This window comes from Panicum virgatum, chromosome 2K (assembly GCF_016808335.1).
Source record: "Panicum virgatum strain AP13 chromosome 2K, P.virgatum_v5, whole genome shotgun sequence".
In the NCBI taxonomy this organism is placed as follows: domain Eukaryota; kingdom Viridiplantae; phylum Streptophyta; class Magnoliopsida; order Poales; family Poaceae; genus Panicum; species Panicum virgatum.
The window spans coordinates 13729888-13753272 of record NC_053137.1 but is presented as its reverse complement, the minus strand read 5'-3'; the positions used below and the strand labels follow the sequence as shown (position 1 = coordinate 13753272).

Below are 23385 nucleotides of genomic sequence, written 5' to 3'. Positions count from 1 at the left end.
TTCTTGAACTAGAAAGGTTGGACTTTGGGTTCATTTTGATAAAAAGTTGTTGGTTTTTTCGCATAAATACATGAGAGAGGGGCCAGACTGCAGGTTTATTTTGCTAGAGTAAGAGGTCTTTTTCGCAAAAAGTCCTGAGAAAGGAGGCCGAACTGCGGGTTGATTTCACTAAAATTTGAGAAGTCTCTTTGCAAAATGATCAGGACTCGCATATTCTGGCGAGTGATGTGGCCACGTTGCCCTGCCATCCTTTGGTGCAGCTTTCGTAGTATGTTCGACGCAGGGGCAGATCCAACCCCCTAGACCCCCCACAAACAACGCCCCCTCCCCCCCACCCCCACCCCCACCACCCAAAAAAAAAAAGAAATGGGGAGAAACTGGTTCGACACAGTTGGTGGGACCGTCCATGGAAATGGCAAGATTTGGTGGCAAAATTCATTTAAAACTAACTCAACACTTGTGAGTTTCCTTTTTGTTTGGAAAAGGCTCCTTTTTGTTTGGAAAAGGTTCCTTTTTAACTTGACTAACTAATGAGCTACAGATATCTATCTTTTTTTTCCTACTCCTACAAAAATTTCAAATTGGGAAAATTTGAAACTAGTGAACAGCCAGCAAATCCACATGTCAAGTTAGCCCGCCTATCAATCTCAGCAGGCAGCACCAGGCACCATAGCCCCAACACCGATGGCATCCACATCACCCGCAGCAAGCATTTGCAGGTCAGAGACTGTACGATCAAGTCACGGACTCCATGTCCATCGAGGACGGAACCAGAACCTCCATGCCGAAAACATCGTGTGCGGACGAGGTGACGGGATCAGCATCGGCAACCTGGGAGATCATGGCTCTGAAGCTCATCTCACCAATGTCACAATCGTCAGAGCAAGGCTACATGGGACGACGAACGGAGCTCGCATCAAGACATGGCAATGCAAGGGGGGCGCCGCTGCTCTCAAGGTATGGAACCCGATCATCATCGACCAGAACTACTGCAACTCGGACACGCCATGCAAAACACAGGTACTGAATCTCAGTGGTTAAAAAGAAATGGTCAAGTACAATCATTGTACAAAAAAAGAAAAACAGTTCCATAAGCATGCGTGTGGCTTATGGAACTGCTTTTCTTCTTCTTTTTTTTCCTTTGAAATCAGCTGTAGAGGTGAGCAATGTGCTGTTTAAGAACATGAGGGGCGCAAGTGCTTCAACAGAAGCCATCAAGCTGAGTTGCAGCACAACTGTGCCTTGCCACGGCATAGCATTGGAAAACGTCAGGCTGATTCTCAAGGGAGGCGATGGAGCCGCCAAGAGCGCCATTGAGAATGCTAAATGGGTGAAATCAGGGACTGTCGCTCCACAGCCATCATGTGCCATCATGCGACAAAAAGGAGATGTTTAGTTGTACAGATAGATTTGAACTTTAAGAGATAAACAAACCTTCTTGTAGTATAACAAAGGGAGGGAAGCATGTGTGAAGATGCAATGCAATCCTTCTTCAAGAATCTGTGCCGAAGTGTTTATATCAGTTTGTTGGGATGGCTATTGGTTATTGCAAACTGTATTGGGGCATAAATTCAATGAACATGACACTGACAAATTAGCACCGGTCAAGTAAAATTTCACAAAGAACATGTTGCACTATGATCAGAGCTCTAAACTTATGAAGTAAATCGACAGGAAACGGATATTATCATTTCCCAGCAAGGCCAAATAATTTGAGAGCAGGAGGATCTCGTAGTTAAGTTGCCATATGTCAACGTGATGCAGAACAAATAAAGTTTGTAAGGGGTACAGCATAGCAAAAGCTTACCAATTAAGTCAGCTCAGCATGCACGACAGCCATTATTCATAAATCATATAACGGCAACAGCTCAAAATACAATGTTACATCTCTCACTAGAGTCAGCTGCAGCACTACACGATCAGAAGAACAATGGTGTCAACAAATATTGACAAAGCTGCAACATGTGCAATCTGTCATACAAATCCTACTTTTGGGGCATACAAAATGGGGAGGTACCTGCCAAGGCTGGCTAAGACAGCAACGTACAACATACCTACACAAAGTACAGTGAAATGAACGGTTCTTGTAGTTCAGGTTAAAGTTCTTTTTATAGTTAAAGGGAGGGTTCTCCTTGTTACTTAAGGTCGACCCATCTTAACGTTCAAGGGTATCTCCTTGTAAGAGACAACCTTCTCAGCAGCCCGCCTCAAAGACCTCCTCCCTGGCACATGCCCTTCAGTAGATTTCATAGAGGAACAAGCGTCATTCTGCTTTAGAGCTGCCCTCTGCTCCATGGAGGCATTCGAACTGGAAGGGACCAAAGGAGCAACAGCATCTTCCTTTAGAGTCTCAAAAGTGCTCTTCATTTCCTCAGAGGGTGCTGGATTCAATCTTGAAGATTTTCTCCTTTGACATTTCCTGCAAAAACATTTAGGCAAACATTTATATTCCAGTTCAACACAATTGCATGAGTGGAATGCAGGCAGAACCAGTGGCGGAGGACACCGAAAATTTTATGTGTGGCGGTGGATTACTAGATTATGTTCAAATATTATACGGAAATAAAGGTTCACAACAAAAATATGATTTAGAAGTACCTCAAATGAAGAAAAACACGTAAAGTACGCATCAAATCAACAATTGGACCAAAGAAGCTATCAAACAAAGAGAAAACATAAATTAGTAACGAAATATTAGAGTTAAAATATTAAATATAATACAAGATACACAATTAGAGTATAGAGTTATACCGGTATATTTATTGTTAGTTGCGTCTAGGAGACTTTGGCAATTGCATATTTCTATCTTTTTTCTTCTGAAAAGCCTTCTTGATAGATTCAAGATCAATTCCTTTAAATATCTCCCGCTCAATATACACCACCATCAAGTCATTAAGTCAACCATCGGACATCTTATTCCGCAACTCAGTTTTAATAATCTTCATGGCTGAAAATGCTCTTTCAACTGATGGAGTTGCTACTGGTAGCAGCAATGCCAGCTCAATTAGGCGATAAATCAAGGGAAATATTTCATGCCTCTTAAGTTCAACCATTTTCATTGCTAGGCTTGCAAGGTCATAACAAGCTCTGAATGCATCAACTCTTCTAACATGAATAATGAAGGTTTCTAACTGGTCTCTTATTCTTTTCCGGTCATCAAAAGAAAAATCATCCAAATATATATCCGTGAGGCGAGCAAGTTTATTCACATCAAAGTTAGAGAATGAATCTCTAGGATCAAGGCAAGCAAAGCAAGTAAGTAATTCCGATGATACCTCACTGAATCGATGATCAAACTCTGTTGTGATAGCATCTATGGTAGCAAAGAAGATATCAACACGAGAGTAATCATCTTGAGTGATGTTGTTTCTCCCTCCTTTCCTTGATCTACCAAATCTTGGTACACTATCTTCCATATTTGGTATTGGGATATCAATTTCTTGGCAAAATGTTTTGACTTCTTCAAGTAGTGGCTCATAACCTTCGCATCTCAAATTGTTCAAACGTGTTTTCACGTCAATAACCAAAGACATGGCCTCACCAATATTTTGATCCTTCTTCTACAACAGATGAGTGCTTGGGTTTGTGCTACTGGATCTGAATGGACTAAAATAGCTTTTTAGATCTGAAATAAATAGTCAAATTCACATTAAAGTAAATTAGTTTAAGTTCCCAATCCTATACAACACCCAAAAAACACTACTTCTCTCACCTCTTCCTTGTGCCTTTCTTTTCCCTTTTCTGCTAGAGCTTGGTTGTTGCTCCATGGAGCTTGAGCCGGCGGCTGCCTTCCCTTCCCTAGTTTCTGCTGCAGTGAGTGAGTAATTCTGTAATTGAGATTTGAGAGTGACCAAGGGATGGAGGGAGAGGGTAAGGGAAAGAGGGATGAGGGGAGGGAGTACCAGAGGCCGCAGCGGCGCTGCGGGGAGCCGGATAGGGGGCTGCCAGCTGCGCCCGCGCTGCTGCAGGGAGCCGGGGAGGCGGCGAGGCACCCAGGCATGGCGCGGACACGGGGAGCCGCCGAGGCGCCGAGCCGGGGATGAAGGCCGGAGGGCGTGGGCACCGGCACGCCACTGCAGCCTGCAGCAGGGAGCCGGGGAGGCAGCAAGGTGCCCAGGCGCGTCGGGGCCGGAGGGGCGGAGGGCGAGGGCGCCGCTACAGAGAGCCGGGATCTGGGCGAGGGTGTCGGGCGCGCGGCGCCTCGGTGCGCAGCGGGGACGACTAGGACGAACTGACAGAAGTTGCGGCTGCTAGGGTCAGGGAGGTAAACCGGACTTTCTTCATGGGTCGATGTATATTCCCACTATGGGCCGGGCCGAGGTATGGCGAGAGCCACACCTCGCCATACTGGGCCCTCCGCCACTGGGCAGAACTAACCTCTTCTTTTCATGGTGCAATGCCCCACAGGTACTCGTGCCACTTTTGGCATTTAAGTCTTCTATATCTGATTCCCTTTCATATAATGCCAACTTCTGTTTATTTGAGTCCCTGCACATACACTTTCTGATTCAATAGCATATTGCTTGGGTGAATTAGGTGAAGTACAGCTGAGATACAGTTAGGGTCCTATAAATCTTCTAGGCCTCATCTGAATGGACCAAAATAAATCATGTTAAATTCCAGCCCACCGAAAAAGGGCTTAAGGGGTGAGAACCCATACAAGCCAGTTATAGACAACCCAGTAAACCAGTTTTTTACATCCCTAGCTGCAATTGCATCTTAAAAAATAATAAAAAGGATGACTTTTACCTTTTGATGATGGTGTCTTCTGGTAGCTTGTGGGGCTCAATGATATTAGACTGCACAACTGCTGCAAAGGAATTGTGAACAGTTTTCCTTCAAAATTATGTTCAGAAAAAAAGATGCAACAATTGAACATGAACATTTTTAGCACTAGCTTACACTTAGGTCTTCTGCATAGAGCAACAGCAAATTGGTTACCATACCACCCAACAACAAGAGAAATAGTTTATCTGAGTTTCCTGTTTGCACTAGTGCATATTACAGTCCAGAAATGGTTTAGTGCAATACATAAATGGTTCAAAGGGACTTCGCTTTGCAGCTTCCCCAGGAGCAAAATATTCTCGGACATATGAAAAGCAGCATCCATTGTAGTCTAGCTGGTTAGGATACTCAGCTCTCACCCGAGAGACCCGGGTTCGACTCTTGGCAATGGAAACCCTTTTGCTTAAGAGAAAATGGGAACTAATGTTTTTGTTTTTACCTTGTGCCACTGAAAAGGAAAAACTTCCCTTCAGCTAGCAGGTTCAGAATATCAGCACTCAAATCAACACAATATCTTGTAACCACTTTATAAATTTTAAGAAACTCTTTAACATTCCACATACCAACACCAAGTTGAACAAAACAGCAGTATCCAAAGTTAAACACTCGTTCAAGTTAGCATCACATGGTCCCCTTGCATTCTTGACAATGATTTAGATTAACAAAAGATACATGCCAATCCCAATGCGAGGATTAACCTTAACCAACAACATACGGAATTATGGATTGTCTACATTAGGAACACCATATAAAGCCATCAGTCCATCTGCAATAGATAAGGTATCTCCATGGGTGAGTCCTTGGCTGGCAACCCAACTATAAGAGACCTTCACTGTTCTGCTCTGCACCACAGACTCTCCAATACATGCATTACACAAGGCTGTAAATTGAAGATTTTGTACCTAATTTCATCATAACTAATCTTTTCCGAGGTTACTCCTGGTTCAACAGTCCTCAATTTCAAGCAAAACACCACACTGCCCTCAATTTAAGCCTACAAAAGGGGTTCCACAATCAGCGAATACAAAAGGCACAAAAGCAAAACCAAAGGTTCAGTAAAATTGTCAGAACACTTGTCAGATTCAATCTGAAGAATCTAACAATTGTGAATAGGGTACATGATGTGAGAACTGGCCTGTACATCAGAATCCACCAGGTTCTAGTTTTTTTTTAACCTTCACTTAGTTGCATCCCTCAAACCACACTTTACTCCCATTTTCTTTGAAAATATGTGTTACTACATACAACCTAAATGCCAATATTTGAAAAACACAAAGTTGAAAATTGCAGACAAAATAGTAAGGGACATCAAAGCTTGGAGACATTACCAGTTGATAGGGTTGCACATCACATCTACTCAAGCTACTTCCTCTTGCAAATTGAGCCACCTCCTGGACTCAGAACATGCACCTCTTGTTGCTGACTGGTTTGTTGTTCCTCATCTTCTGACTCACTAAGCCATCCATAACAAGGACGCCTTGTTTCACCAGTCCTTGTAGCTTCAGCAAATGGCACTACAGCTTCAAGGGCAGGTGGTTCTATGACCATGGGATCTTCGGCATCATCATCTGATGAGTGAGTCCCAGCTGGCACCGCACTGTGCACTTCTAAGACTGGCATGCTATTTTCTGGTGATAGCTCATCCACTGCAGGTTCTTGTTGCTGTAAAATACATCAAGATGATTTAAGAATTTCACAGCATGAATATGCTTCGTCCATTGGATGACAACTAAGACCAAAATTATACATCAAGACACTTTGTGACGATCTGTTTATATTTCAGTGTGACAAATTAAATAGTGTCACACTGAGCAGTGAGGTAAATCTGAGAATGGATAAGGGCCTTCCACTAGTAATGAATACATGTTGACCCAACGATGGAAAGGGGGAACCTGATGAACCAGTAAGATTCAATGGAACGGCTTAACCCTCAAGGGGTGCCGGGTACTTCATTATATAGTGACCAGTATGATTACAAGACCGTATCAAGTACAGTAGGAAATATTTATGACCACTAGTAATGAATCCATGTTGGCCATGTTCAATCTGGGTTCGCAAAGGGCTGGCTCAAGCCCATGAATGAAACAATTCCCAAGGAAATGGGGGAAACATCCTTCCTCTGCAAAATTCTCCCTGTTCCTAATCTTAGTCAGATCTGCAATTTTCTCTCGGAGACGGCAACGAAATGTACAGTTTCAAATTGGTGTGAGTCACGAAATGCAAAAAAAAGGAAGAATAACAACTAAGCGAAACAGAGCAGGCACGGATGGAATATGTAACACCCCTCAATTAGCACTCAATTAGGAGTCTTAAACAAGATTTGAAAATTCAAATTGAGTCAAGAATATAAAGCCAGACGTGTAGCTCTCTCCTTTCCGAGCGTGGTCACCGTAGACGAATCGACCACGGCGCCGCTCGCGCCGAGCGCCTTCCCCTCCTGCTGCCGCGTCGCCCGTTCCCGAACCCTCTCGAGCTCGCCTTCTCGTTCGCCACGCGCACACCTTCGGCCTCCGCTCGCTGTTGCCGCGTGCGTCGCACCGTCTCGCCACAAAGCCACGCCTGCCATGGCCGCCGCCCGCACCTCCATGCCGAGCCGTCGACCGAGCTCGCACCGACCCCCACCAACCCCCAAATCCGTTTGCTCTCGTCCCAATGAAGCTCCCGGGCCCGGCCATCACCTCCCCACCTCGCCGGAGCGCCACCGCCGCAGCTCAGTTCGCCGCCGGCCCGCCGCTCGTCGTGGCGCCACCACTACAGACCACCCCGAGCCCCCAAACCACCACCCACAGGTGCGCACAAGCCCCCTCACACTTTCCCCCACCTTCCCCCTCGCCGCCGGGGCTGGACCTCGCCGGAAACGGCGTCGTCAGGCCCTCCCCTGCTCTCAGTTCCGCCAAGGACCCACGGTGAGAAGGAAATAGAAGTCCAGGGGTCTAGATGCAAGATTTCCTTTCCTTTTTCTTTTGTTTTCCAAAACAGCAAATTTTGAAAATTCCTATAAATTCGTAGAAAAATCAGAAAAATACAAATCCAAATGTTCTGGAATCCTTGCAACAAGATCTACAAATTTCATTACATGCACATATTTATTTTCTGTCTGTATTTTAATCTAGGAAAAAGATTAGATTACATAGGTTATAATTATTCTAGGAGTTCTACTCACTATATATGGGTTATTTTTGGTGGGTAGCTACTTCATGACATGCTTAGCTTTGTGTAAAAATTTGAGCACCAGTTAATACTTTTAACTAGATGAAACCCTAATCTTGGCTAGATCTAGTAGAATAATATATTCTTTTATTTCTGGATGTTCTGATTTAGATATATGTATGAAACTTTTTCTGTGTATTTCCAATACTAAATGAACACCACTGTCCAAATTTCGTTAATTATAGATTTGTGTAGCTATTTCTTTTATTTAATCCTTGTTTAGTAGACTTTAATTATGAGAAATAATTTTTGTTGTTTTTAAATCATGAAAATATTTCTGAGTGTTCTTTTTGAATAGCTTAGCTTGTCCATGAAGTTTGAGCACCAGTTCATGACTAGAACAGAAGTTAAAATGAATCTTGTTAGATTGATGTCTGTTTTGTTTATTTTCTCAGAATTAATTCTGTGTAGATAAAATCATAAAAACATCACAGTAGCTAATTTATCCCTGTGTCAACCTCCTGTTAAATTTTCAGCTTCTGTCTTGCTCTGGTCTGACCTGTATAATTCAATCTTGTTCTAGGAGTTGTCTGGATGAATGAATTGTTCAGATTAAATGGATGCATGAAATGACATGATTTTTACAGAGTAGATTGCTCTTTGTACTTTCTTTTTATAATAATTTTTGCTGAAATTGTTGTTGTTTATGTACTGAGTTATTTAATTATTAGCAAGTCATGACCTGCATGTTATAGGAATCAGCTACTGCTTGTTTGTGCAGTTAGTGAACTTCTTTTGTGCCGTTGATCATGATGCCATGGGTAGTTAGAAATGTAGTTAACTACTCTATAAACGATTGCCCATGTGATATGATTGTTTGTTACTTTTTAGACTACAACTTTATCGTGAAGGAAAAATAATAGCATCTATATTATTGAGCAACTCAGAACTGTGCATTCATACATATGCATTGCTGCATTTCATTTAGGTATGATAGATGAACCACGTGAGGGATGTGACATTGAAGCCGAGCCAGAAGATGGTGAATGGTGGATACGTCTAGAAGATGGACGGATGGATCCCGATGTGCACGACGGAAGGAAGATGCTCGCTGAGCAGTTGTTCTCTAACTAACACTGATCTAGTGTTATTCCCAGGCAAGCCCCGGAGCATAACCTATTATTTTAACTTATGAAATGCTATATATGTATTTACTTGCTTATGCATTAAGTTTCTAGGCATTGGATGAAACCCTAGTTGCATGCTTCCTAGGTTCCATTGGTCGGAATACTAGTATGTATATGTCGTTATACTTGCCATGCTTAATAAGATCTCGGTAGAAGTCGAGTGATTTCTGGTCACTCGCGAGATATAAGATGTATCGTTATTTTGAGTATATGGAATAATGGAATAGGTTGGAGAAAGAAAAGAAAATGGAGACCGGGCGGGGAAAGGCTAGCCCGCCTGTGTCGGTTAAGGACCGTTCGTTGCCTGGCCCTGTGATCGAGTTTGAATTGTACTAACCGCATGCCGGGATTAGGAGGTAGTCGAAACCGGTAAGCCGAGTACTGCCTTATTTCGAAAGTACAGAACTTCATCACCACCCCTTAGGGCGAGTCGGGTAGTCGCGGAGAATTGGGATGCATATGTTTACTTTTGGTGGTCTCTCGTTGAGCCCGGCTGACTATATGTAGGTGGGGCGATTCTGTAGTTCGAGGCGGGGAGGGGAATGGTTGGTTTGTATTGTCCGACAGGGCAAATACGTGCCGTGTTGGTTAGGTCCACCTTGCAAGGTTAAATCGGATCGATCCGCCGTACGTCGCATCTCGGATATGAGCACCTTGATCACAGCACCGCATCGTAGTGATACAATATAGAATATGGATTATACATTTATGATGATGGTTACATTGAATTATAGTATATTTGCTCTACCATATGTGCTCTAGTTGGTTTAGGCAAATATTAGATTATAGTTAATCTATATAGAACATGGAGCTAAAATATTGAAAATAAGGATCCACCTTTATGATGCTTTTTCTGCAAAATAAACCACCAGCCAAATGTCTTGCATGTCTAGGTATGTGGGCTAAGTATACCCAATAGTCGGGTAAGTCTTGCTGAGTATTAGTATACTCAGGGTTTGTTGTTTACCATGTTTCAGGTATAGAAGCTAACCAGAATTAACATCGGTGGGCTTGATGTGATGTCCTCACGTCTCCGTAGTTATCGTTTTATATCAAGTTATTTCAGTTGGGTTCTAATGAAAATCTTCCTCAGGTCATATTCTCTTCCGCTGCTGTCATTTATTTTTATGAAAATTTTAAATTTAAAGCTGTTGTGTAAATATTTATGTTATTATCTATTTTTGTGAAATTATATTATGCTGGTACCGTCTGTGCTCGCCATCACGCGAGACTTCTGGTGTGTTTCAATCGGCCTGTGGGTTGGAAACAGGCTGTTAGGTTACACTTAATTAAGCTAATGCGTCTGATGCGTTCAAATGATGGCCATTACGCTTAATTAAGCCGTTTAATTTGGCGGTTCTGTCACAGAATATGATGAGGGAGGAAATGAGCTCAATCACCTGAGGCTGCTCCAGCTCATCCTGGGCCACCTGCTCCAGTGACAGTAACTTCTTCTCCTCGTCCTCCATCTCCAGGAGCTTTTCCTGGACGACGAGGAAGGAGGAGTCCTCCAGGAAGAACCACGCATAAGTGCCCAGGTACACCTAGAAATCAACCGTCACCCGCATCCCAAGTCAAAATCGAAGAGAAAAATCGTTCATTTGTAGGTAACGATGTCTCCATTAGTGCTAGCTATCTAGTAGGCTCGTCCGCACACGAAATCTACCAAGTTTTTTTCCCCACCATGGGGTTTTCCCCGAATTTCAGTACCTTATCGCAACGAAATTACAGACGAAATCTACCAAGTTGCATTGAAACCATCATCCAGAATGCATGGTAGGTGAATCACGAACTTCAACTTCAACCTCCGCCACCCCCCCCCCCCCCCCGGCGAGTTGAATCACACAGTAAGAAGACTCACCTTGAGGAGCGCAGTGACGGCGGCGCGGACTTGGCGCTCCGTGTACCCCATGGCGACGAAGTGGTCGATGGCCGCGTATATCCGCTCATCTCTCTTCCTCGCTCGACCCCGCTTCGGCGGCATTGCTCTTGCTCCACCCCGACGATCGGGCTCTCCTCACCTCTCCCCTCACCTGAGTTCTTGCGAATGCGAAGCGACACGGGCGTTGTTGGCCACTGCTATTGAAGACCACGGCAGGGGACTCCATTCACTGCCCTCCCTCGGTCACTTAGGTCCATCAACTTTGAAATTGCATTTCTAGATCAACAAACTTGTAATTTGTTTTACTTAGGTTCACAAACTCCGAAAGTCGATTTTTAGGTCCATAAATTTGTAATTTGTGTCACCTAGATTCATAGCCCACCATCTAGCTTTCATACACCGATATCGCACCAATATGAATATACACGATGCCTGCACGTTGCTGGAGTTTCGTCGGAAGGATGAAATTTGATCCCCAATTTCGAATCAAGTGCATAGGGAGGGAGAGGAAGGATGAAGACTTATTTTGGAGATTATTGACATGTATTAGGATTCAAAGAAGGGCCTATGGAGTGCCATTGTTGAGTTTTGGAGCTTAGATGTTACCTTGTAATATTGGTGATGAGGAAGGGATGATGGCTTAGGAAAGGTGGAGGTCACAGAGGGTCTTAACAACATGTGTACTGTAATAGGAGATATTATATCCTTGCTGGTGCAGGTGTCCGGATATGGTGGTGCCAAATGATGTGGCGAAAAATCTCGTGATAATGTTAGACTTTGGTCAACCCAAATAGTGGTTCTCGGTGAGGGTTTGAAAGATATTCATGGACAGTGATATTGGGACGATTTTTATCGGCGCGTCTGTAACCACACGACTTCTCATGGATAAAATTCATGTACCTAATAAAAATGCACTTTTGGAGTTTATGGACCCAAGTGACACAAATTAAAAGTTTTCGGACCGGAAAATGTACTTTTAGAGTTTATGAACCTTTGTTCTCAAAGTTTATGGACCTAAGTGACACAAAATATAAGTTGATGACCTAAAAATGCATTTTTGGAGTTCGCAAACTTAAATGACACACCTTACAAGTTGGTGGACCTTATGTGCATTTTACTCATAATTAGAGTAGGAAAGTCTTTTGTACACAACCATAATCTGAAAACTCCAGAATAACTTACATTACAGGACCGAGGGAGTAGGCCAATCTTAGGCCATTCCCTATGGAATTTCATAGAAATTTCATGCAAATTAATTAGGGCAATTCAAATCAAAAAATTAATTAGGAATTTCATTGGAATTATGCATTGGAGTGGTGTTTTAAATATTGTTTCATAGTCTTCTTGCTTACGTGGCTATCTTGAAAATATCGACAAGAAACCTTATTGTAGTATAACAAAGGGAGGGAAGCAGATGCAATGCAATCCTTCTTCAAGAATCTATGCCGAAGTGTTTATATCAGTTTGTTGGGATGGCTATTGGTTATTGCAAACTGTAAGAGGATTCATTAGCTCCTGGTGGGGCATAAATTCAATGAACATGACATTGACAAATTAGCACAGGTCAACCAAAATTTCACAAAGAACATGTTGCGCTATGATTAGAGCTCTAAACTTATGAAGTAAATCCACAGGAAACAGATATTATCATTTCCCAGCAAGGCCAAATAATTTGAGAGCAGGAGGATCTCGTAGTTAAGCTGCCATATGTCAACGTGATGCAGACCAAATAAAGTTTGTAAGGGGTACAGCATAGCAAAAGCTTACCAATTAAGTCAGCTCATGAGCTCAGCATGCACGACAGCCATTATTCATAAATCATATGACGGCAAGAACAGCTCAAAAGATAGTGTTACATCTCTCACTAGAGTCAGCTGCAGTACTACACGATCCGAAGAACAATGGTGTCAACAAATATTGACAAAGCTGTAACATGTGCAATCTGTCATACAAATCCTATTTTTGGGGCATACAAAAATGGGGAGATACCTGCTAAGGCTGGCTAAGACAGCAACGTACAACATACCTACACAAAATACAGTGAAATGAACTGTTCTTGTAGTTAAGGTTAAAGTTCTTCTTGTAGTTGAAGGGAGGGTTCTTGTTTCTTAAGGTCGACGCATCTTAACGTTCAAGGGTATCTCCTTGTAGGAGACAACCTTTTCAGCAGCCCGCCTCAAAGACCTCCTCCCTGGCACATGCCCTTCAGTAGATTTCATAGAGGAACAAGCGTCATTCTGCTTTAGAGCTGCCATCTGCTCCATGGAGGCATTCGAACTGGAAGGGGCCAAAGGAGCAACAGCATCTTCCTTTAGAGTCTCAAAAGTGCTCTTCATTTCCTCAGAGGGTGCGGGATTCAATCTTGAAGATTTTCTCCTTTGACATTTCCTGCAAAAACATTTAGGCAAACATTTATATTCCAGTTCAAGACAATTGCATGGGTGGAATGCAGGCAGAACTAACGTCTTCTTTTCATGGTGCAATGTCCCACTTGTACTCGTGTCACTTTTGGCATTTATGTCTTCTATATCTGATTCCCTTTCATATAATGCCAACTTCTGTTTATTTGAGTCCCTGCACATACACTTTCTGATTCAATAGCATATTGCTTGGGTGAATTAGGTGAAGTACAGGTGAGATACAAACCAAAATAAATCATGTTAAATTCCAACCCACCAAAAAAGGGCTCAAGGGGTGCGAACCCATACAAGCCAGTTATACACAACCCAGTAAACAAGTTTTTTACAACCCTAGCTGCAATTGCATCTTAAAAAATAATAAAAAGGATGACTTTTACCTTTTGATGATGGTGTCTTCTGGTGGCTTGTGGGGCTCAATGGTATTAGACTGCACAACTGCTGCAAAGGAATTGTGAATAGTTTTCCTTCAAAATTACGTTCAGAAAAAGATGCAACAATTGCCATGTAGTTGGGACACTATCCTTGGGTTTGAAGATTAGATTCCATTCAAACTTTCTAGAATATTGCAATTTTTTCGTCTGAAACTAACAAGATAATTTGGAATAGGTGGTACTACCTAGTAAATATTGCAATTTTTTCATCTGAAACTAACAAGATAATTTGGAATAGGTGGTACTACCTAGTAACTGCTGGAAAAATGGAAAGATGAATGCTATTACCTTGACTTTCTGCCAAATGGCTCTGCTTGGCATTGTGGGCCTCATCACCAATTTGATGAGACTCAACTGCAGCACCACTGGAACATGCTTCTTGTATCTGCTGAATAACATTGCCGGAAAGCCTTATAAAGCTTATTAAAATTTCATATGGGTGAATCGATAAATCTGCAAGTGGGCTCAGCATTAACTGAATAAATGGACCGCCTACCTTCAAATTTGCTTCCTGCGACGGTTGCTCATCTATTTCAATTTCCTGATATACAATCAGATACCAGAGGTCAAAAATATATCATATTAGCATCGATAACTACATGCTGAATCAAACTGCAACATCAGTATACCTCAAATTCTGAAACCATTACTACTTCATTCACTACTGCATTGCACTCATTTTGCAGTGACTTCCCCTGCAAAATATATCCAAAAATACCGCACCAGATCAGAACCACCCAATTTTAATCAACCTCTATAGACAAGCAATATATACGAACTTACCTTATCTGGTCCATGCTGTTTCTGAACACTTAAAGTGGAAGGAGCTGAAGAAACTTCAGTGTTCTCAAGCAATGTCTTGTCAGATACTTCGGTGATTTCACAAGATCCTTGGTTAAGTCTAGAAGACCTCCGTTGAGGTTTCCTGATCATATAATTAGCCAACAGATTAAAGAGTTTCAATCAGATAATATTGCAGATAAGGACACATTTCCATAAGAAAGAGTTAAGTACAGCTGAGATACAATTAGGGTCCTTTAAATCCTCTAGGCCTCATCTGAATGGGCCAAAATAAATCATGTTCCATTCCAGCCCAATGAAAAAGAGATTAAGGGGTGAGCCATACAAGCCAGTTATAGACAACCACCCAGTCAACCAGTTTTTTACAACCCTAGCTGCAATTGCATCTTAAAAAATAATAAAATGGATGACTTTTACCTTTTTATGGTGTCTTCTGGTGGCTTGTGGGGCTCAATGATATTAGACTGCCCAACTGCTGTAAAGGAATTGTGAATTACTTTTTCCTTCAAAAATTACGTTCAGAAAAAAGATGCAACAATTGCCATGTAGTTGGGACACTATCCTTGGGTTTGAAGATTAGATTCCATTCAAAGTTTCAAACTTTCTAGAATATTGCAATTTTTTCATCTGAAACTAACTAGATAATTTTGAATAGGTGGTACTACCTAGTAACTGCTGGAAAAATGGAAAGATGAGGGCTATTACCTTGACTGTCTGCCAAATGGCTCTGCTTGGCATTGCGGGCCTCATCACCAACTTGATGAGACTCAACTGCAGCCGCACTGGAACATGCTTCTTGTATCTCCTGAATAACATTGCCGGAAAGCCTTATAAAGCTTATTAAAATTTCATATGGGTGAATCGATAAATCTGCAAGTGGGCTCAGCAGTAACTGAATAAATGGACTGCCTACCTTCAAATTGGCTTCCTGCGACGGTTGCTCATCTATCTCAATTTCCTGATATACAATCAGATGCCAGGGGTCAAAAATATATCATAGTAACATTGATAACTACATGCTGAATCAAACTGCAACATCAGTATACTTTGAATTCTGAAGCCATTACTACTCCATTCACTACTGCATCGCACTCATTTTGCCGTGGCTTCCCCTGCAAAATATATCAAAAAATACTGCACCAGATCAGAACCACACAATTTTAATTAACCTCTTTATAGACAAGCAAAGTATATGAACTTGCCATATCTTTTCCAATGGTTGGTCCATGCCGTTTCTGAACACTTAAAGTGGAAGGAGCTGAAGAAACTTCAGTGTTCTCAAGCAATGCCTTGTCAGATACTTTGTTGATTTCACAAGACCCTTGGTTAAGTCTAGAAGACCTCCTCCGTTGAGGCTTCCTGATCGTATAATTAGCCAACAGATTAATGAGTTTCAATCAGATAATATTGCTCTTAAGGACACATTCCATAAGAAAGAACTACCTCGGATCTTCATGATACAATGACATAATAGGCTGCAAATTAGGTTTGTAGTCATCCTGCACTATGTTAGTGTCCTTTACGCGTTCACTTGTTTCTGACTTCCGTTTATTTCTGCCCAACCACAGAAATGCTAAATTAATAAATCATGCTATATAGAATTCAGTTGCAGTTGCAGCTTGAACATTACTAAATGGGAAATATACCTATTTTTCGTTGAATATTGTGGTGGCTCTTGGCAGCCAGTATTTGATGGTTCTGCAGCTAAGAAATTGAATAAAGCGAAAATTAGAAACATAACACTAGCTGACTCAAGGCAAAAGAAAAGATGTAGAACATATAATGGTTTGTGTTGAATAAGGCAACTTGGGACCTTGAAGTATGATAGATGAAATGATTGCTGAGTACAGTACAGCATCCACAAAACAAAACAAGAGAAATAAGAGAGAGAGCACTACATTGAGTTTCAATGACAGCACTGATTATGGAGCCATCTATTCTATGAGCCACAGCTGCTGAAACTTTGGAAGGTATAGCTTTCAAGATATCCTAAATTCATTATAGAAGACAAACAAACAATATCAGAATTATAGTAATTGTATATTAACAAGGTGAATTGCTTATGAATTTGCTACCTACCTGTGAAGTTACTTCCTCCCGCCGTTGGTTAGCAGTCTTATTGTATCGCTGCAAATAGTACATGAGTCTAAAACCATGGCATCTATAATATAAACAAGCTGAGTCAAGCCATGCTCTTACCTCGATCTCAGAATCCTTAACCTTAAGCAGTGCTGCTGTACAAGAAAGCTCATGCTGCAATTCCTTGAGCTGCACGTCATATCCTCAAATAATTCCCAAATAAATAAATACCATACTGAGCACTCATAATCAATGGGGAAAAAAATAAAAGTGTTGGTGTATATGTGAGCCCATGTCTAGAGGCCCATGTATAGGATGGAGGAAGGGGAGAGGAGGGGCGGCGTCCGCGGATGCGCCGCTCGCCGCCGCCGCCCTCCGTGGGCAGCAAGCCGACGACGCTCTCGCCGCGGCCCTCCTCGCCGCCAAGTCGGAGGCTTCGGCGGCCCAGGAGCGGGTCCGCGTGGCTGCCCTCGCCTGGGAGCGCAAGCGCGCCACAGCCGACACCCTCGCTCTCTTCGGTACCCCTCCTCGCTACGACCACCTTCGGGTCTTCGGGTGTGCATGTTACCCTAACACCTCCGTCACCGCTTCTCACAAGCTGGCGCCCCGCTCGACTCGTTGTGTGTTCTTCGGTTACTCCCCTGACCACAAGGGATACCGATGCTTTGACCTCACCTTTCGCCACGTCCTGATATCCCGACACATCGTCTTTGACGAGTCGGATTTCCCCTACTCCACCTCCTCCACTCCTTCTCCTGACCCCGAGCTGGAGTCTCTGTTTCCGACTGACTCGGTGGTTCAGCCACCGCTACCTGTTTGTCCTTTCCCTGTAGGTTTTCCCGGCGCACCTGCACCGCTTCCGGTGATCCCTGCTGCGCCGAGCGCGACCCCGGTACCCACGGTCGCGCCACGCGCGGCCCCCGGACCTCCGGTCGTGCCGCGCGCGGACCCGGTGTCTCCCGCTGCACCACGTGCGGACCCGGTGCCTTCCCCTGCACCTACGCGGTACGCTCAGCCAGTGCAGGTGTACCGGCGTTGTTCGGCGCCGACACCGGCGCCGCAGCGGTACGCTCAACCGGTGCAGGTGTACCGGCGTCGTTCGGCGCCGACACCAACACCGGCGCCGCCTCCTGCTCCGGAGGCTCCTGGGACGCCTACACCGGAGCCGTCGCCGCCTCCTCCGGCTCCCTCTCGAGCCGAGTCGGAGGTGTACCACCCGCCAGTCATCCATCGGTATCCTCGGCATTACATCCCATGGTGACTCGGTGGATGGCGTCTCAGGCCGCGACTCTCTCCGCCACCAAAGGAGAGCCGCGGGTCTCTCCGGTACCCTCCTCTGTCCGCGACGCCTTGGCGGATCCTCACTGGCGTCGCGCGAAGGAAGAGGAGTACGCGGTTCTTCTTGCCAACCAGACGTGGGACCGCGTGCCGCGTCCGTCTGATTGCAATGTGGTGACTGGCAAGTGGATCTGGACACATAAGCATCGGGCTGATGGCACACTGGAGCGCTACAAGACTCGCTGGGTTCTCCGGGGATTCACTCAGCAACCTGATGTGACCTATGATGAGACCTTCAGTCCAGTCGTGAAGCCCGCTACGGTGCGCACAGTCCTCTCGCTTGCGCTCTTGGCCTGTGTACCAGCTGGACGTGAAGAATGTGTTTCTTCACAGCACTCTGTCAGAGACTGTCTACTGCTCTCAGCCAGCGGGATTTGTGGACTTGAGTCGTCCGGATATGGTCTGCCGGCTCAACAAGTCTCTATATGGTCTGAAGCATGCTTCTCGGGCTTGGTACTCTCGGTTCGCCACGTTCTTGCTGACTTTGGGGTTCACCAAGGCCAAGTCTGACACGTCTCTCTTCATCTACCGCCGTGGGGATGAGACTGCCTATCTGCTGCTCTATGTCGATGACATTGTGCTCACAGCCTCCAGTCAGCGGTTACTTCTGAGTGTCATCTCCTCCCTGCAGCAGGAGTTTGCTATGAAGGATCTTGGTCAACTCCACCACTTCTTGGGCGTCACTGTTGAGCCTCGCCCGTCTGGTCTTCTCCTTCACCAGCGGCAGTACGCACTTGATATTCTGGAGCAGGCTGAGATGACTGATTGCAAGCCTTGCTCCACTCCTGTCGACACTCAGGCGAAGCTGTCTGCTAATCTGGGTGTTCCAGTGGCTGATCCTACTGCCTACCGGAGTCTGGCTGGCGCTTTGCAGTACCTCACCTTCACCAGGCCGGATCTCACCTGCGCGGTTCAGCAAGTCTGTCTCCACATGCATGATCCCCGGGAGTCACACCTTACTGCGTTGAAGCGTCTCCTCCGCTACGTCCGTGGCACTGTGGACCTCGGCCTGGTGCTTCACCGCTCGTCCTATGCTGAGCTGGTTGTCTACACCGACGCTGACTGGGCTGGCTGCCCGGACACTCGTCGCTCCACTTCCGGCTACGCCGTCTTCCTGGGCGGCAACCTGATCTCTTGGTCGTCCAAGCGGCAGCCGGTCGTCTCCCGCTCCAGTGCTGAGGCGGAGTACCGGGCTGTCGCAAATGGCGTGGCGGAGGCGTCCTGACTCCGACAGCTCTTGGCGGAGCTCCACAGCCCGCTCGCCAAGAGCACGCTCGTCTACTGCGACAACGTCAGCACCGTGTATCTCTCCACCAACCCCGTCCAGCACCAGCGGACGAAGCATGTGGAGATCGATCTGCACTTCGTGTGTGACAGAGTCGCCATCAGCGATGTTCGGGTACTCCATGTTCCGACTACCTCCCAGTTTGCTGACATCTTCACCAAGGGACTACCCTCCTCGACCTTCTCGGAGTTTCGCTCCAGCCTCAACGAAGCAGGTGGCTAGTTGTGGCTGCGGGAGGGTATTTGCCCTTTGTACTCTCTTCTTGTCCAGTCTTGAACACCGCTGCGCCGGTTGTTCTGACTGCGGCGGCTGTTGGCTTTCTTGTTGTCCAGTCTTGAACACCGCTGCGCCGGTAGTTCAGACTGCGGGGGGTGTTGGTGTATATGTGAGCCCATGTATAGAGGCCCATCTAGAGGCCCATGTATAGGATCTATATATCCCACCCTTTTAGGGTTTGGAGGAATACAAGCCATTATTCTCTCCATCAAAAAGGAGCTAGTCAACTTACTCTATCTTTTCCTGTATTTAGTTCCTGCAATGAAGCGCAAAACAGATAGATTAGGCAGTGCTATACTGTGCACCCAAAATAAGTACTACTCCCTCCATCCCACCCCCCCCCCAAAAAAAAAGTCACTCTAGGATTCAAAATTTGTCCAAAAAACCAAGTCATCTTACCGCGAGCATCTGAGAATTAGCCTGCGCGAGCTGCAGGTTCTGCTGCCGTGATGCTTGCAGCGCGAGGTGGAGCTTGTGCATCTCAATTTTGCTTAGCTCAATGATCTTACTGCAAAGAAGCCAAGCAAAGCAATATTAATTGAGATAGAAACCGCAGCCTCCCCCCCCCCCCCACACACACACACAAACAAGGAGAGCTGACAAAGAGGCAGGCCACATACATCTTCTCCATAAGCAGATGACTCAATCTCACGTTTTCCTGCAAAACAAGCAAGCAACTTCACGTTTTCATATTGCAGATTGGAATCCTCTTGTGGAGAAAAAATAAAAAGAAATTAGATGTCTGGAAAGGCGGGGCTATATCTATTGCTGGCAGGACAACACTTATAAACTCGTCCTTGTCCAACTCTTTTATCTATGACATGTCCATGTACCTTTTACCCAAAACCGTGGTAGATTCTCTTGATAATAAACAAATAAGAACTTTCTTTTGGCAAGGAGGAGGTGTGAAGAGGAAATACCATTTAGTGAGGTGGCCCATACTGTGCAAAAGCAAAAAAGAGAGGTGGTTTAGGTATAAAGGATATCAGGAAAATGAACTTCAGTTTGCTGTATAAATGGTGGTGGAAGATGGAAAATGAGGACAGAATTTGGCAGGATATAATTAAAGCCAAGTACATTAAAAATAGCTTGGTCAGCACTGTGATTTCTAGGGTGGATGATTCTCCAGTCTGGAAGGATCTTATGAAGGTCAGACATATCTACCTAGCGGGGAGGAAGATCAAAGCCTGTGATGGCAAAATAGTACGCTTCTGGCTCGATTGCTGGCTGGAAGAGGGAGCTTTGAGCACCTCATATCCAGTGCTGTTTGAGCTCTGTGAGAGGAAATACATAACTGTGGAAAATTTCATTGCTTTACAAGGCGAAATCCCCTTCAGGAGGTGGTTACCGGTCGTTTTGCGGGGCCATGGGAGGGGTTGAAACAGAAAGGCCTGCTCTATCCTCTCTCTAACAGCCCGGATCTGATTTATTGAAAATGGTCTGCTAATGGGGTGTTCACCACCAAGAGTGTTTACAATCGACTGACAAGTGGTGATAACGGTGATTCCTTTTCCAGAATTTGGAAAGCTAAACTCCCTTATAAGATCAAGATCTTTTTGTGGCTAATTGAGAATGGGGCCATTCTGACAAAGGATAACAAGGTTAAAAGAAATTGGCAGGGAGACCTTTCCTGTCACTTTTGTAATAACCAAGAAACCATTACCCATCTATTCTTTGAATGTCCTGTTGCTCGGGCTGTATGGAGTATTGTAGCTGTCAGTGTTGGAGCTAATAACATTCCTTCCTCCCTCAACCAATTTTGGAGATGGTGACATGTTTGGCTGACTGGCCGCTTGCTAGCCCCCAGATGCATGCTTTTGCCTTGGCTGCTATCTGCTGGGCCATTTGGAAGGCTAGAAACAAAGCTTGTTTTGAGTCTCGGTGGATTAAACACCCAGCTGAAATAGTTTGTCATGCTTGCTCGCTATTGGACTTTTGGACAGGGCTTCACAAGGAGGAGATGCAGGACCAGATCAAGGAGGGGCTGCGCATGCTCCTGTCGCTGGCCTATCAGATGAGTACCACGCGAACTACACCAAGCCTGGCTCTTCCACCCGCTGTTGTGCAAGATGCAGATGTCCAGGAGACTGATGGCCATGATGGCGCTTGAGGATGGCGCTCAGCTTTTGTTGGGACCGACGCTGCTGCTGCTACTCTTTCTCTAGTTATGCTGCCGACTTGTGGGCTGGTACTTTGGTAGTTAGATGGCTGTTTAGTGCTACCCGTTCTATGTAATCTCAATCCAAGGCTCTGCTCAGGTTCCCTAGTCCGACTCAGAGTAATCGCCTGAGTAGCTAGTTGTACTGCTCTTCTAGTTCCCCCTTTCCCTCTTCACTCTCTTAAACTTCTGAAATTTCCGTTTTAAGTAATGGAAACGGGGTTGGCCTCGATTAAAAAAACAAGCAAGCAACTATTGAGCCCCGGGAAGAGAGAACCTCGATCGAACTGAAATGGCACGGTTAGCCTAGATGCTGTCGTTGGCGTGTTCTAGCTAGAGCGACGAAAAATTACCTTGATGATGTCGGCGCCGCTGATGGGTCTGGAGGCGTTGGGCTTCCCGGTATTCGTGATGTCGATGAGCGCGGCGGGCTTGTTCCCCTTGCCCGGCGGCGACTGGAGCCTGGGGCCGCCGCCATCGCCGCTAGGGTTCGAGCCACCGACCGCCGCACCTCCTGGTCAATGGGCGGAACCTCGATGGCTGAGATAGCGCGCCAAGGACGGGCGGGAGAAGATGCAACGGAGGTGGGGGGAACCCCGCGGGTGGGAGAGGACTTACTGGAGGCGGCGGCGGCCATGGAGAGAGGCAGAAGCGGCGGCTACCGCGCCTCCAGGGGTGGGATGGGCGCCGCGGGCGGGGGCGCGCCGCCGGCGCGGGGCCCGGATAGCCGCCGAGCGGGGGTGGAGCCGGCGGCTCCGCGCGTGGTGTGTCGGGTGGCGTCGCGGTGTGCGGAGGGGTGGAGGCGGCGGCGGCGGCGGCGCAGCGGCGCGGTCGGGGGAGGGGAATGAATTCGATTTCAGCGCGCGGGGTGCAAATTCGGGAGGGGAAGGGGCAGATTGGGATGCGGGACAAGATGGTGGGCCCGGGCTGTCAGGCCGCCGCGGGATCGATGAGCCTTGCGGAACGGAATTCAAAAACAATGAAACGGATAGGATTTGAATGCGCCCTCTCCAATAACAGGAAATAAAAGAACATAGTATGAATTTAGTTTATTTTTATTTTGTAATCCTAAAATTACAAATTCGTTTTAATTTTTTAATAAATAAATTTTGCTATGTATCTATACATTGTATACATGCATAGTAAAATATGTATCTATAAAAATCAAAATAAATTGGAATTTGGGACGGAGATAGTACAAGCATTTATTTATAGGTATCTTTGTATTTTCTACATTGTTACATACATATATGAGATAACGTAAACCGTGGAGGGAAGAAACTAAGCTCCTAACAAACCATAAATTTTTTTTAGACAATGGAAAAACTTCCGGCTTTCAAACTGCTCCATACAATCACACTTAGGGTTTAAACCACATTGTGTTTAAAATTAAAGACCAATACGCAAAATAAAGGGCCATCTATGGGAAGCAAAGAACTGCAAAGCTGAAGACTCTAAAAGCTGGTATGCTTCGACTAGCCGCTCCCTTTGATCATCAATATGCTGCAACCGACCCCACGCCCGGAGCCAATGCATTCCCCTGAAAAGCCAAAAATATTTTTGGTCTACAATTATTAAACACATTATCATTTC

The 23385-nt window shown here is 45.2% G+C and overlaps 2 protein-coding genes and 1 pseudogene across 11 annotated transcripts; 1 reads left to right on the top strand and 2 right to left on the bottom strand.

The window, feature by feature from the left end:
• Positions 1–366: 366 nt before the first annotated feature.
• On the top strand, positions 367–1396 carry LOC120695128 (annotated as a pseudogene).
• Positions 1397–1839: 443 nt separating this feature from the next.
• On the bottom strand, positions 1840–22634 carry LOC120667821 (shugoshin-1-like). 10 transcript variants are annotated; one of them, XM_039947821.1, is made up of 22 exons: positions 22411–22634; positions 22146–22306; positions 20255–20292; positions 20034–20142; positions 19867–19890; positions 16856–16924; positions 16736–16783; positions 16555–16645; positions 16303–16360; positions 16100–16210; positions 15859–16015; positions 15703–15768; positions 15570–15614; positions 15362–15461; positions 15074–15131; positions 14639–14780; positions 14485–14550; positions 14352–14396; positions 14144–14243; positions 13802–13862; positions 13468–13593; positions 1840–2419 (listed from the first exon to the last, which is right to left on the bottom strand). In XM_039947821.1, exons 1-22 carry the CDS (start codon positions 22427–22429, stop codon positions 2140–2142), a joined length of 1974 nt encoding a protein of 657 aa, XP_039803755.1. In that variant the 5' UTR covers positions 22430–22634; the 3' UTR covers positions 1840–2139. The 10 variants fall into 10 exon arrangements, with proteins under 10 accessions (XP_039803755.1, XP_039803751.1, XP_039803769.1 ...); XM_039947817.1 differs by lacking the exon at positions 1840–2419 and adding an exon at positions 12788–13392 and having other exon boundaries at positions 22411–22630; XM_039947835.1 differs by lacking the exon at positions 1840–2419 and adding an exon at positions 12788–13392 and having other exon boundaries at positions 13802–13859; positions 22411–22629.
• LOC120667878 lies at positions 5288–11242 on the bottom strand. The gene is made up of 4 exons (XM_039947872.1): positions 10984–11242; positions 10523–10666; positions 6114–6447; positions 5288–5779 (listed from the first exon to the last, which is right to left on the bottom strand). The coding sequence occupies exons 1-3, from the start codon at positions 11104–11106 to the stop codon at positions 6148–6150; spliced, it is 567 nt and encodes a 188-aa protein (XP_039803806.1). The 5' UTR covers positions 11107–11242; the 3' UTR covers positions 5288–5779; positions 6114–6147.
• Positions 22635–23385: the final 751 nt, after the last annotated feature.

What these genes read in the sequence shown, in the direction of transcription:
- LOC120667878 (XM_039947872.1), bottom strand. Translation starts at nt 11,106, where the DNA reads ATGCCGCCGAAGCGGGGTCGAGCGAGGAAGAGAGATGAGCGGATATAC. An exon ending in CCGTCACTGCGCTCCTCAAG is followed by an intron (nt 10,667 to 10,983) that starts GTGAGTCTTCTT and finishes GTTGATTTCTAG; the next exon opens with GTGTACCTGGGCACTTATGC. An exon ending in ATGAGCTGGAGCAGCCTCAG is followed by an intron (nt 6,448 to 10,522) that starts GTGATTGAGCTC and finishes TGTATTTTACAG; the next exon opens with CAACAAGAACCTGCAGTGGA.
- LOC120667821 (XM_039947821.1), bottom strand. An exon ending in TTAAGGATTCTGAGATCGAG is followed by an intron (nt 16,784 to 16,855) that starts GTAAGAGCATGG and finishes TACTATTTGCAG; the next exon opens with CGATACAATAAGACTGCTAA. An exon ending in CGCAGGAAGCCAATTTGAAG is followed by an intron (nt 15,462 to 15,569) that starts GTAGGCAGTCCA and finishes AATGTTATTCAG; the next exon opens with GAGATACAAGAAGCATGTTC.